The sequence below is a fragment of the Lutjanus erythropterus genome, chromosome 3 (assembly GCF_056507025.1).
Source record: "Lutjanus erythropterus isolate fLutEry1 chromosome 3, fLutEry1.hap2, whole genome shotgun sequence".
In the NCBI taxonomy this organism is placed as follows: Eukaryota; Metazoa; Chordata; class Actinopteri; order Lutjaniformes; family Lutjanidae; genus Lutjanus; species Lutjanus erythropterus.
In genome coordinates this window covers 15,104,465-15,117,422 of record NC_139319.1, presented here as the reverse complement: position 1 = coordinate 15,117,422, position 12,958 = coordinate 15,104,465, and the positions used below count along the sequence as shown (strand labels likewise).

At 38.9% G+C, this 12,958-nt stretch overlaps 1 protein-coding gene across 1 annotated transcript; it reads left to right on the top strand.

The window, feature by feature from the left end:
- Positions 1-1,566: 1,566 nt before the first annotated feature.
- LOC146329800 (nephronectin) lies at positions 1,567-12,461 on the top strand. The gene is made up of 7 exons (XM_084712696.1): positions 1,567-1,757; positions 3,938-4,062; positions 5,837-5,929; positions 6,061-6,183; positions 6,687-6,806; positions 10,213-10,347; positions 11,967-12,461. Exons 1-7 carry the CDS (start codon positions 1,681-1,683, stop codon positions 12,173-12,175), a joined length of 882 nt encoding a protein of 293 aa, XP_084568822.1. The 5' UTR covers positions 1,567-1,680; the 3' UTR covers positions 12,176-12,461.
- The last annotated feature ends 497 nt before the right edge of the window (positions 12,462-12,958 follow it).

The following is a 12,958-nucleotide window of genomic DNA, read 5'->3' as shown; positions in this document are numbered from 1 at the left end:
TTTTAACTGTATCCCGCTGGTTTAAAGGAACAATTCCACAATACACTTATTAAAAGAAGGTAGGCAGTTTATTTTTGGCATCACTGGGCAAAAGTTCCATTATAACCTTTAGCATAATGTAGTTCAAGTTGTCTGAAGGAAAACACATTAGTCTTCTTCCACTTGGCTCTGTTTTCAGGTGTTAGAGAATCTAGCTCGTGATGGGAGATTTTGTCCAATCACAGGTGAGTAAGAGTCGATTTTTGAGTCTCGTTCCCAAATCAGTGCAGTTCAGTGCATCATTTTGGTTTCAGAGAGTTACAAGGTTCTGTAAATGCACAGTGAAAACAATATAGCAAAGTATTTTTAAAAGCAATTATTCTAGTGCTTTAACGCGAGTAAAATTTTGACTGAGCAACTTTCACTTGTTCTTGAGTAATATTTGACCAGGACTATCTATACTTTGAGTCAAGTACTGGGGTTGAGTACTTTGTCCACCACTGCTTCCAGCACCTTTAAGTAGAAGAAGAAAGGATTTATGTCACATTCATATCTGTTTGCTGAATCTGAGGCTAGAAGCAGGGGACCATTAGCCTAACTTAGCATAAAGACTGGAAGCAGGGGGAACCACCTAGCTTGGAACTATCCAAAGTTTAAAAATATCTGATCACCAGCACCTCTGAAGCATACTAATGAACCCGTTACATGTGCGTTCTTTAGTCCTTACAAAGAATTTAAGTATAAAAGTCACAGGCAATGGTTTTTCAGTGACCTGCTTTAGTCTTGCTGTCACTGTGAGGTTGACCTGGGCACAATATCGCTGCTCAGCCTTGCTTACAATTTTGCCCAGTGGCCACTTGTGGTACTGCAGCAAAAAAAAATTCCCTGTAGCCCAAACAGATGACTGTTCGAAAACTGTAGACAGGACACCTCAATCTGCAAGCAAGATCAGTTATGGTCGTTTCTGTTATAAATGTTTGATCTACTGAGGTTTTATATTTGTAAAACTTTCCTTTTAGGGCCAGCAGGAAAAACACTAATGCACATATTCAGTGAACCACATACCCAGGAAGCAAACCTCAAGCTAATAACTTTTTTTTTGCCATATGTGCCAGTCTAATAGGTGAAATTTTCAAAACTTCAAACTCACATTTCACTTATTTTTCATTCTGATGGAAAAAGGGAAGAACAACAAAAGAAAAAGTGCATAAGAAGACTTCGAACTTCTTTTTCCAGAGTGAAGAATGAGCTGTCAAGATGACATAAACGCAAAATCCTAAAAGAACTCGGACTGATGACAACTGATGCAGTCAAGCGGTCAAAACGGGTAAGTGAACAGTGGGTGCAAATGATTTTGTCAGCTAATAGCAGAACTAATATATTGTTTTCAGTTCTTTGTATTCCAGCATTTCCATTCTTCTTCTGTCATTCTCTTTTTGTTTTTCTCCCTGCCTGTCTTTGTCTGTCCACAGGTAAGCTGTCACACCTCTTTCTCTCAGCACCCTACAATTACACCATGTGACACCCCCACTCCTCCACTCGTCAAGCCAACACACACCTAAACCACCTTCACAATTGCCTTTTAAACACACATACACACATCTCGAAACGAGCGTCTCGTCTGACGGAGAGGAGCTCTGGAAGGATAGAGGCAGCTAATATGAACTTAAAAGGTTATAATAGAAACTGTGGTGGAAAAAAATGATTGAAATGAGCCAAAAGATCTTTGTGGTGATGGTGCATTTCATTACGCTCTCCACGGCTCATCATCAGGACAGGTAAGAGTTTCTGAAAAGAAAGTTTTGTAGAAGTGAATCTGTTTTCTACTGTTTAAAAAATATGAATTTTATCACAATGATATTCACAAGGTGACCTATAATTTTCCCTGAAGCGCTGCTCACCATTAAGGACAAGAATCTGTGCAGTTCAGTCAACATAAAAGGGAAGGGATGTGGATTTTTCTCACTTGGACTGTTCCAGTACAGCGTGAGCATGTGAAATGAACCTACTTGGCCTGTGTCTAATCATTTAATAGCCTCTTACTGCCGTGTGGGTGTGAAGAGATTTAACAGCAGCTATGAGTGAAGCTTGTTCAATGGCTCTGTAGACCCTGTAGTTTATTGCTCTTTTGTTTATGACAGCAGATTTTAATGGGCGAGAAATTATTACTGCGCAGAATTTAAGGACTTTTCTGGTGAATGCATGGGAATGAGGGAGGTGTTTCATAAGTAGTTACAGTATATAGCAGCAGTAAATGGGTCCTAGTGTGCATAACAGATTCGGTAAGCCATAAAATGCATGAGATATTTATCTGAATTTAAGATTGTATTTTAATGACATTCCTGAATGCATCAAAACCCACCTCTCGCACCTTTATTTCTTTATTTTGTTTTGCTTTAAGTCCCTACACTTTAATCTTTTCAGTTACCATTAATATGTATCATCTTTAATGTGTATTAAACTTTTTTTTTTTATAGTCAGGAACAGTGTTACGGAGTTGTGAACTACATGTAATTAAATTAGCAGTAGCTTGCTGGTAGTTCAAGTACATTTATACAATATTTGCTTCGTGATTCAATTAGTTAAACTACTTATTCATGTAATTTTTGTGTAGTTAACTACTGAAATGTAATTGTGTTGTTAAGTACTTTTATTATTATCTTCTCTACTGTAATTGAACTTCCTTCGAAGAGCCAAGGCAGCCACCACCCCAAACTTGCCCTTTGTGTAGTGCACACACAAAAAGTTTTAAATCTGAATTGGTATAGCTAAACTTGAATATATTAGGTGTCAATTGATCATAAGTATCGACTACTGCTATTTATTTATAAATAGCTGTTGCGTGCTACGTTTGAAGCTACCTGGCTGAGTAATACAGTTAGCAATACAGTAATATTTTCCTGTGGCTATATGGCATCAATACACAAACATAAAGTACTGATCTTTATTATATTAATTATCAGTATTGCAAATACAAATTAGACTTTTTGGTACTAGAAAATTAAAATCATTTGCTTTTTCAGTCTACTAAATGGTGACAGAAGTTGACAAAGTTTCCTTTGGGGCCCTGATTTGCAGATAAAAAAAAAAAAAAAAGTTAACAACAACTATATATCACAGTTTATGTTATTGCAATACTCTTATCACAAAATGGGTTAAAATCACAGTAGTATTGTATCGTGTCTTCAGTATTGAGATAAGATCTTATTACATATCTGTTGATTCCCACCCTTACTGAGTAACTGACAATTTACTGTTAGGCTAACTGGTATTTTATTGGTATTTTACTCTCTCTGCTCTGTGGACTCAAATGATGTGTTTAAAATCACATCCGATTAAATATTAATAAAATAGTTCTTACTGGATGATCTACATTTACTCTCCTCCATGTTCTCTGGAGTGCCTCTTCCCTGCTGATGGTGAAGAAATGTGTAGAGCACTCAAAAAAGTCTTCATGGCATGCACTTTCAGCTCCAAGTCCCATAATGCATTGCATCGTAAGAACCACTCAAATGATGACACAAAATAACTGTGATTAATAAGTGTTTGGAATATTAATTCACTACTCGTTAGAGAGTAAACTGTAAGTGTTTACTACACAGGAGGTGAACTTGTGTATGTTTACTTGATTAATTACTGTGTTATGTTTCCTTTGGGGACTTATTGTTTCTGTTTCATCTGTGATACTTTGTTTCTTTGTGTGTAATTTGACAGTTAGTCTACTTTTGTAAAAGAAAAGAAAAACAGTCCACGTTACTACCATTTTTGGAACATTGGTCTGACTACTTTCTCATTTTATGATTTGTTATCTCAATCATTGAGTTTGTTGTCCAGTACTGAACTTTGACTGTTGCTTTCACCTTTTTTCAGGGATCAGTCTATGTTGGTTCTTCTGCTGCTGAAACTGAAGCCCTGAAGGCTTGATGATGCTTAATGGTCTGATAACCTTTTGTCCCAGCCTTCGCAGGTCAGTGGAGGATGCGCTGAAGCACACTGGAGGTCGAGCACAGCCCGGACTCTGCAGCTACGGTCAGACTACTTCCTGTTGTTCGGGATGGAGGAATGTTAACGGCATTTGTCAGCGTAAGTCTGCAATTTAGTGACAGCACAAGTACAATGAGACATTACCCACAGTTCACTGGTTGTCAGTTCTGCATCTCAACAAAACAACAAAACAACAAATACAAGGAATTAAGTGTGAAAAAGTTTGTTTCTTGCAGCTCTGGTTCTTTTCTTTGCATTTTTTCCTTTGTGTGTTTCTTCTTTACTAACATATCAACATTAGAATTATTAGTGGCATAAAGTAAATAAATACATTGAGTCAGATACTTCACTTTTAAAGTATTTGTGCTTTATTTCTATATTTTCATTTTATGCTATTTTTACTCTTTTACTCAACTACATGAGTCAACACTCTGTATCTGTGATGAGAACAGGTAATAAGCTTGCAAATACAATGTATTGTCAGAGATTACAGTTACCAGTGTAAATAGGTTGAAAAAAAAATTAAGCAGCTACAAGATTAAAATACCTGCTGTGCATAAGATATTATTTTCTCAACAAGACCAATATTGTGACGTGGTGGTCCCACGTCTTGTATATTTGCATAAGTAGATCTATCTATGCAAGATTTGTATCCATATTTCCATACTTCCAATGCAAATGACTACATGTAGTGCAAAATGAGTTGATTTTTTGCTAGTAACAAACTTGTAGAGTCATAATCCAAATCTGCAGTTCCCCATAGGTCTACCGCCTATTTAAGCATCTTTCAGCTCACTGTTATGGTTTTCTAGCCCACAACTTTACTGTTATTGTTCCCTCTCACTGTTTTCCTCAACATGCAGCAGGCAACTGTTTTCAGTGAGCTCTGTTAATTTGACTGTACACTACCTGCACTAAATGACGGACAGACCAAGCTGGTAAAAAAGCTGGTGAACATGGTGGAGCAACTAGAAGCTAAAGAGCCGTTTAGACCAAAACAGTGGTGAAAAAAGACAGTTCAAATTGGATCAACACGTCCTCATACCTAAACGACAGAACAGTTCAATTGCCAGTGATTCCAAGAACATAATCGACAGCTGGAGATTATCCACGACAGGTGTTGTCTACTGGACCTTAAGTATGAAGCGTAATTCATGTGGTGTAAGTCATGTGACGTTAAACACGTTTTGAAACAGCAGCAGTTTAAACTACTTGGTTATGTTGAGGAAAATATCATGGTTTGGTGAAAATAAGTAAGTTACATATGTCACATGACAGAAGAGACATAACAGAAGTCATGCATGTAACAAAATTTTAGTCATTTAAAACTTTACAACTTTATTTAAAATTTAATAAATCCTGGATAAGAGTCAGAGAGTTGTTTGACACATGCATGCATTCCGACCTTTTCCCTACGAGGACTTTCTCATTGTTTATATTCTCTGGTAATAATTACTATGCCCACTAGAGGTCACTGCCTAACAATAAACGGAAATATTGGTCATAAGAAGCTGCTTGTATGTATGTTTTTTTATTTTTTTAATACCTAAATACAACTGCATATCTGCTCACTAGTGGGCCCTTTTGCTGACTGGATACTGTGGCTGCTTGTCTACGTGACCTTGGCTCTTCGGGTTTGGCTCTAACCAAGCACAGACGTTACACTAATGTTGCTCTACATTTGTTTGATGTGTAAACTGGCAACAGCTTTTTCTTTTACCCTCAAGTTGACAGAAAATAATTTATACTGCTTTAATTTTTACATTTTGGCAAGGCAGTATCCTTTTACTGTGATGATGGCTCTTGTACCAACACACAGAAATTACTGATGTTAACATGATTTGGTTTATATTGTGTCTATCATCCTCCACAGCGGTGTGCAAGAAGTCCTGTGTAAATGGAAAATGTGTGGCACCAGACAAGTGTTTATGCTCCACAGGGTATAAAGGCCCTCAGTGTGATGAAGGTGGAGTATAAAGCTCAAAATCATTGTCAGTCTTATGTTTCTAATTTCTTAACCATTACCTGTGTTCCCCTGCATCATTTACCGCAAGGATTTCTATCTGCTGCCTGAATAATGTTTCATATTGACTCCAGATGTGAATGAGTGCGGTTTCCTGGAGAGACCGTGTTCCCAGCGCTGCATGAACACACACGGTAGCTATCGATGTTACTGCGAGCCTGGATACACACTCAGTGCAGATGGATACACCTGCACCAGTGAGTAATTTCCTGTTTAAACAGAACATTTAAAACTTACAGTCCCGTATCTAAAAGCCAAATGAGAAAAGTCTGTAAACTGACAGATGATATTTCTGATGCTGGATCACTTCTCCACAAAAAGCCATCTGCCATCTTTATACCATAATAGGAGGTTAAAGTATCTGAGGACTTGGTACTCAGTTTACACACCTTTTTAGGCTAACGTAAATGTTTATGGCAGAAATTCACAGTTTATATTATGGAAAGCGATATCATAACAGAGTTTAAGTGGTGATAGGATACTTAGAGGGCAAAAAATATGAATGACAGATTTTATGAAAGATACGGATTTTTGTTTTAAAGTGGTGTTTGGTCACGATTTGTTCTTTAGTTGTGCGCTGAGTGTGTGTGTAGTAGTATGACAGTGTGTATGTGTGTGCGCGTTCTCTCTCAGTGGTGATCCAGCAGTGGTCCATTTCTCTGACCGATCCTCAGCCAGTGTTTCCCTGTCTGTCTTCCAGGAGAGGCCGCATGTTTCTCCCTGCACTGCCAGTTTGGTTGCCAGATGGAGAGAGGGGGAGAGGTGCGCTGTCTGTGTCCCCCCGGCCTCCACCTGGCCGCTGACAACAAGACCTGTGAAGGTAATGCCTCTTCAGAAACACCCCTCAGCTTATCACAGAAATACGCCTCACTTGTTTGGATCATATGCTTTTCATGGTTCTTCTCAGGATGATATGCCATTTCTGTTCACTTCATTATTCAGTCTGACATCATGTTCATGTTTGGGAGGGGTTGTTATTTTGTCCTAACTAATAATTTGGGACGGATATTTCTGTTTACATCATTTTGAGGTAGAGGTCTTCATGGGTCCAAAAATACATGCACGTACCCAAAAAGACCCGTGAATGTACTACCGAGAAAGGGACCCGGAGAGTGTCGGGCAACACGAAGCCAGTTGGGAGAAACAAACACGATCAGCACCTGATTTCACAGCTGATTGCTATTAACAAGTTAATGTTGATTTATAAAAAGTCAAAACAAACTTACCTAATTGTAGCCTTCTCCCCTGTGCCTGGATGTGACGCATATAATCCGTTGTCGTCGCCAAGAAAGTTGGTAAAATACATCCAGGTTTTCTGTTGTTCCTCTCGTGCTGATTGAAACAGCTTGGATAAACCACTTGCTATATCAGCCTAAAAGTCCACCTGCTTTCACGATGATGGATGACAAACATGACTTGTTTAGAATCAGCCTTGCAGTTTTGTTGCATGTTGCATGAAGATAAATTTGACTGTTTCCCTTTTCAGCCATACTAACGATACACATTTGTTGCCATGGCTGCTAACATTAGCATTGTTAATATGGTATCATCTGCACTCTTGATTTACTTGGGTATTACACTTATAAAAAACAGACCTGAGAGCCATTGTAATTTGATTGACCCACATCTGATTGACCCGCATCCAACTGACCCGCATCCGATTGAGTCTTGGGCCTTAAAGCTCAGGTGAACCTGTGAAGACCTCTATTTTGAGCTTGGAAATAGGAACCCACTGAGAATTATCACTCCTTAGTTCAAGTTTTTTTTTATTTAGCAACTTCCAGCTAATTGTTTTGGTTTTGCAGCCTGCAACTTTATTGTTTTGGTCTAAAAACCCTGTGTATGCTATCTACCCAGAACCAAACAGCAGGCAGATAAATTTTGCAACTAGCTTGTGTGCATAGTGGAGTATTTAGCAGCTAAATAGTCACCTATTTTTCTCAAGAGTTGACTAAGACTAAAACAGAGCTAAAATAGAGTGGATATTAGACCTACAAGTGGCCAGAACCAAAACTTCAAATGATAGTGTTGTTGCTGCATATCTGCTGGATGTTTAAATAAGTGAGTGTTTGCTAAAAAGGTTGCAATATTTTTTTTTTTTTTTACTGTGTTGGTTACAAGTGGCCAATATCAGTTCGTGCAGGATAAACAAAGCCTGACCTTAATTGTTTTGTGTGTTTTAAATGACTAATGTAAAATACCATGAAAAAAAACTGGTGTACTTGACCAGTCAGTATGATTAAGTGCCAAGAACCCAACCTCAATAGTTCCTCAGCCACCACCGTAGCAGAGACTTCTCAGGGGGAAGGAACTATGGTGCCAGAGCTACATATTCTCTGACATATAAAAAATGCAGGTTAAGCTCCTTTGTTCCAACATTAAGTAACATTCCTCGCTAATTTACAGACAGAACGTCATGGGTGTTCTAAAACCCGAGTTTCAAATTGCGTTTTTGCCACACAATTCATACCTTGCAGATATTTTATATTTGGCTTTATTTGTAGAGCAGGTGATGCACGCAGCTTCCCATGCACATCATGTTAACTACCTGCAGTGAACTTACCAGTGGCACCTCTCCACTGAGTCTGTCCACCCACCAGTAAAAAGCCTTTAATTACCTTGTGTGAAGAAAAACACAGCCTGGACTCTCTCCTCAGAGTCCGACCTCTTTATGACTGAAGTCCTACTCGACAACTCAGCATCAGACACCTCCTGTCCTGTAATGAAGCAAGCCTTCAACAGCCTCTCTCACGGCTGTTAAGACGTTTCCACACTGTGGGAGAACCTTTGGTGGGAACGATCCAACATCCAAAACAGAGACATCATAGCTTTTGTGTCACAGATGCACAACTGTGTTCATAGAAGTCTGGAACAAGTAAGGTACTACATGGAGCAGTGAAGGTTGTTTTTTTGTGGGTTTTTACAAATCCCAATTCCAAAAAGATGGGATGTTGTGTAAAACAGAATGCACTGATTTGCAAAAACCACAATATTTAAAGGTCAAACTGATTAATTCTATTGTTTTTTGTAAGTATACACTTATTCTGGATTTGAAACCTGAAATACGTTCCAAAAAAGTTTGGATAGGTGCATTTTTACCACTGTGTTACATCACCTTTTCTTTTGACATCACTCAGTGAATGTTTGAGAACTGAGGACACTAATTATTGAGTTTTGAAAGTGAAATTCTTCCCATTTTTGTGTGATATACAACTCCAGGTGCTCAACAGTTCAGGGTCTCTGTTTTCATATTTTGTGCTTCATAAACAGGTCTGGACTGCAGGAAGGCCAGTCTAGTGCTGTAGTAGTGTCTTGGCATCATCTTGCTGAAATAAGCAGAGACGTCTCTGAAAAAGGCATCTGGATGGCAGCATGTGTTGCTCCAAAATCTGCAGCATTAATGGGGCCTTCACAGATATGATAGTTAGCTGTGCTAAGTGAGAAAAAAGAGATGCATAATAAAACTCAATTGTGTTAAGTCTGTCCTCAAGGAACTTAATTATTTTTGCTCAATCTATCTATAAAAGTTTTGGTGCAACAGAGTTTAAAGTTTTGGTGCAACAGAATTACATTTAATCTAGGTTTAGAGTAAAAACTTAATTGAGGCTTAAATTTCATCTTCAAGATAATTTAAAAGTTTGATTCAACATAATTTAAAGTTATTGGGTTAGTTGGCTTTTAAAACGTGTCCTTGTTGGTGCAACCAATCTCAAGAGACTAATCTGGTAAACTAAGGCTTAAATAAAATATTTCAAAAAGGCGAATGCAGCTAAGTGTGTTTATGATAAACGTACGTATAACTCATTCTGTAGTTACATCTGACTGGGCCATTTATTTCTGCATCATTATTAGTAAATGTACTCCAGAAGTCTCCATAAAGGACTTCATTCTGCACACCTGATGTTAAAGATTTGTGTGTTTTGGTCATTCCTTGTGTTTTGAACAGCAGTGCATCTTTCAAAGCTTCAGTGCAAAGACATGGTTGCAAGGTCAAGGTACTCATTTGTGCCTGTCGTGTCTTTTTGAAGGTAATTATTGTTTTGAGCAAAGACAAGAAACATTGAAGCAATTTGTCCTTGAGCGGTTTACTTTGTGTGTGTGTTTGTTTTAAAAAGGTGAGGGTGGGCTGGGTTGTGTGGACAAGGCCAAAAAAATCTGGATCTTTGTACAATGAAATTAACCAAATGTGTTGCTGGTGGTTGACACATGTTTTTGTTGTGTTGCAGATGTTGATGAGTGTCAGCGCGATTTTGACGTGTGTCCACCACGACAGACCTGCAAGAACACTTTTGGTGGTTTTGTCTGTGTGTGCCAGGATGGTTTTGTGATGGGGACACTCCAGAGCTCAGTGCAATGTCGAGGTGTGGTCTTTATTATATTCAAATAAAATGATTTAATGTAATTTTTGGTGCATTTGATGGCCAGTAGTTCCCCATTGCCGTTAAGCAGATGGTCACATGTTTCTCATGAAATCCCATAGAATGGTAGCATATGTGAGCATGTGCATGTATGTATGTGAATGTTACAGGGATTATTTGGATTATTTGAAGAGGGGTTGTGTGGGGTACTTATCCACAGTCAGTGTATTACAGTAGAAGGTATTCAGGATGATCACCTCCCTGAGTGCCCTCCAAGGTGCCCTCTAGTGGACAAAACACCATGAAGTGCCTTTTAAAGTGCCCTTCTAGTGGACAAATCATGATGGTCTCTAGGTTCCCTTCCAAGACACAATGCAGTGCCTTAAGGTTGCCGTACATACTAGAAAATTATTTGACCTCTACATGTACTCTGCATGTTCTTATTGCAGAGTTGTAGTAGTCGTACAACAAAACAATTTTAATCTAACCCAGGAATTGGAACTGTTTCACCTCGAATGCATACAGAGGGATCTCAGCAACTCTGCAATCTTCAAGTTGTTTCAAACAGGAAGAAAGACAATGATGTACTTTGTGGGTGTTCAGTGCTGCCACCTTGTGGCCAAAGTCTGCAATTGATATACTATTCAGTTATATACAAACATTTTAGCCCCCTAAAAAAAATCAATATTAAGTGTGGTATATTTAGAATAAACTCATAGTTTTACCATGCCGTCAGACAGCCTTTTTGGCCAGAAATAGAAGTCAGATAATGCTCTCTCCAATGTTCTCGAGCAAACTCAACTGGTAAAATCAGTAGTTTTACCTCGCAGAACACGGGAGCTGCTGGTCTACTGCTGCCTTGATTGGTTGATTGGTTGGTTGGTTTGTTTTTGTGACTTTGGTGTTTTAAACGGTTACTTCAGATTCACCAAAGTCACACAATAACATGAACTAACTAACTGATGGCAAGGTGAGGCTGTGAAAATACTTGACATATAACATACACTATTGATTTTTTCAGGTGGACTTTTTTTTTAAGTGGCTAAAATACCAGTACTTCATTCAACCAGAAACTCTTCAGAAACTCCAAACTATCCCTTTAAGGCATGCATGAGGTTTTCATGCAACAGAAGTCCCCCACCAGAATCAACATATTTTGCTTCTTAGACCACTAGGCCACAGAGACGTCCATATATGACATTTCTTTAAGCCACATGCAGATCTGTTCCATGTCCAATCCTGTAAATGAGTAAATGGATCACAGCACAGCTCCACATGTTCTCCTCATCTGTGTTAATTGGCAGCGAGCGGGATCATGTGAAGATGTGCTTTGGCAGCAGAGGATCCAGAGACCATGTTTATTTGATGAGCACTCATAGCTCACCCACTCAGCTGTGGGCTCACCCACGAGCTGTTTTTGTTTTCATCCATGTGATGAGCATTGCAAAATTATCTCTCGAGCAGGTTTGAAACAGATCGTCCTCAAAACCCTTTGCTCCCTCTGTACTCATCTAATATGACTTAGCTATGAAACAATGCTGCACTGATAAGAAATGATTTAATATCCAACAAGCACAGATCACATATAAACATTTCAAATCTCCGTCTCCTCCTCTCTGCAGATAAGGACGAATGTTTAACTGGGTCTCACCAGTGCAGCCGCCATGCTCAATGTGTCAACACAGATGGTTCCTACACCTGTCAGTGTTTGGAGGACTACTTCGGCAACGGACGCACCTGCTGGCCCAGGAGAGCCCCGCAGTCCAAGGCTGCCATGTACTTCAACTATAAACTCTCCAAAAGGACCAAATCCATACAACCTTCGTCTTAGAGATCTTACAAACTTGACAGCTCAAAGAAAAAAGGGACGTGCAACACCAGATGGTAACTTAAAGGGATAGTTCTCAAAAGAGTCATGTTTAACCAACAAAGAATAAAAACTATCTGGAGATGCCACTATTAAATTCTATATTTTCCTCTCATGCTTTTCTTTTTTTTTGGATTTGGCATCCATAGCCAGCCAAGGGAGACTCAAGAGAAGCCACTGGCAAAATTTAGAGTAAAAGGCACGAGCTGTAGATGTAGGCTATGAAGCACATTTTAGTTGATTTTTCTTTTTTATTACACATTTTTACAATTGGAGAATGTAACCAGTAAATTCAACCAGGCACGGCACGTCTGCGCCACAGTTCTGATCCGTCCTTCGCACAGCTGCAAGCCCCACCAACAGTGTTTCAGAGGCGTTTCAGCAGTGGAGCGTTTTGCCCACCTGATTATGTTTACTTGCTCAGATTTTGTTGCACAACAGATAAGCAGGTTATATGGTTAAATAGTTTATTTTCTGTCTACCTTTATGATCGTGATGTTATTCGTTTCCAGCCACTTAATAGGTGCAGCAATGCCACTGTACAAAAGCTAAGCAATGTAATGCTGTTGACAGGGTTAGCAGCAACACACATTTTACACAAAAGGGCCCAATTTATTCTATATTTAGAGCATGTTTACCACTTTACCTTGTCATCAGAAAGCCTTTTTCAGCAGCAAACTGCCACTGTATAAGAAAAAAATAATTCTCCCTAAACCAGCCAAACTCCATAGGCAAAATCTGTCATTT

Excerpts from the sequence above, each read along its gene's own strand:
- LOC146329800 (XM_084712696.1), top strand. The coding sequence starts at position 1,681 with ATGATTGAAATGAGCCAAAAGATCTTTGTGGTGATGGTGCATTTCATT. Across the intron at positions 4,063-5,836 it reads TGTTAACGGCATTTGTCAGC|CGGTGTGCAAGAAGTCCTGT; the intron begins GTAAGTCTGCAA and ends CATCCTCCACAG. Across the intron at positions 10,348-11,966 it reads GAGCTCAGTGCAATGTCGAG|ATAAGGACGAATGTTTAACT; the intron begins GTGTGGTCTTTA and ends TCCTCTCTGCAG.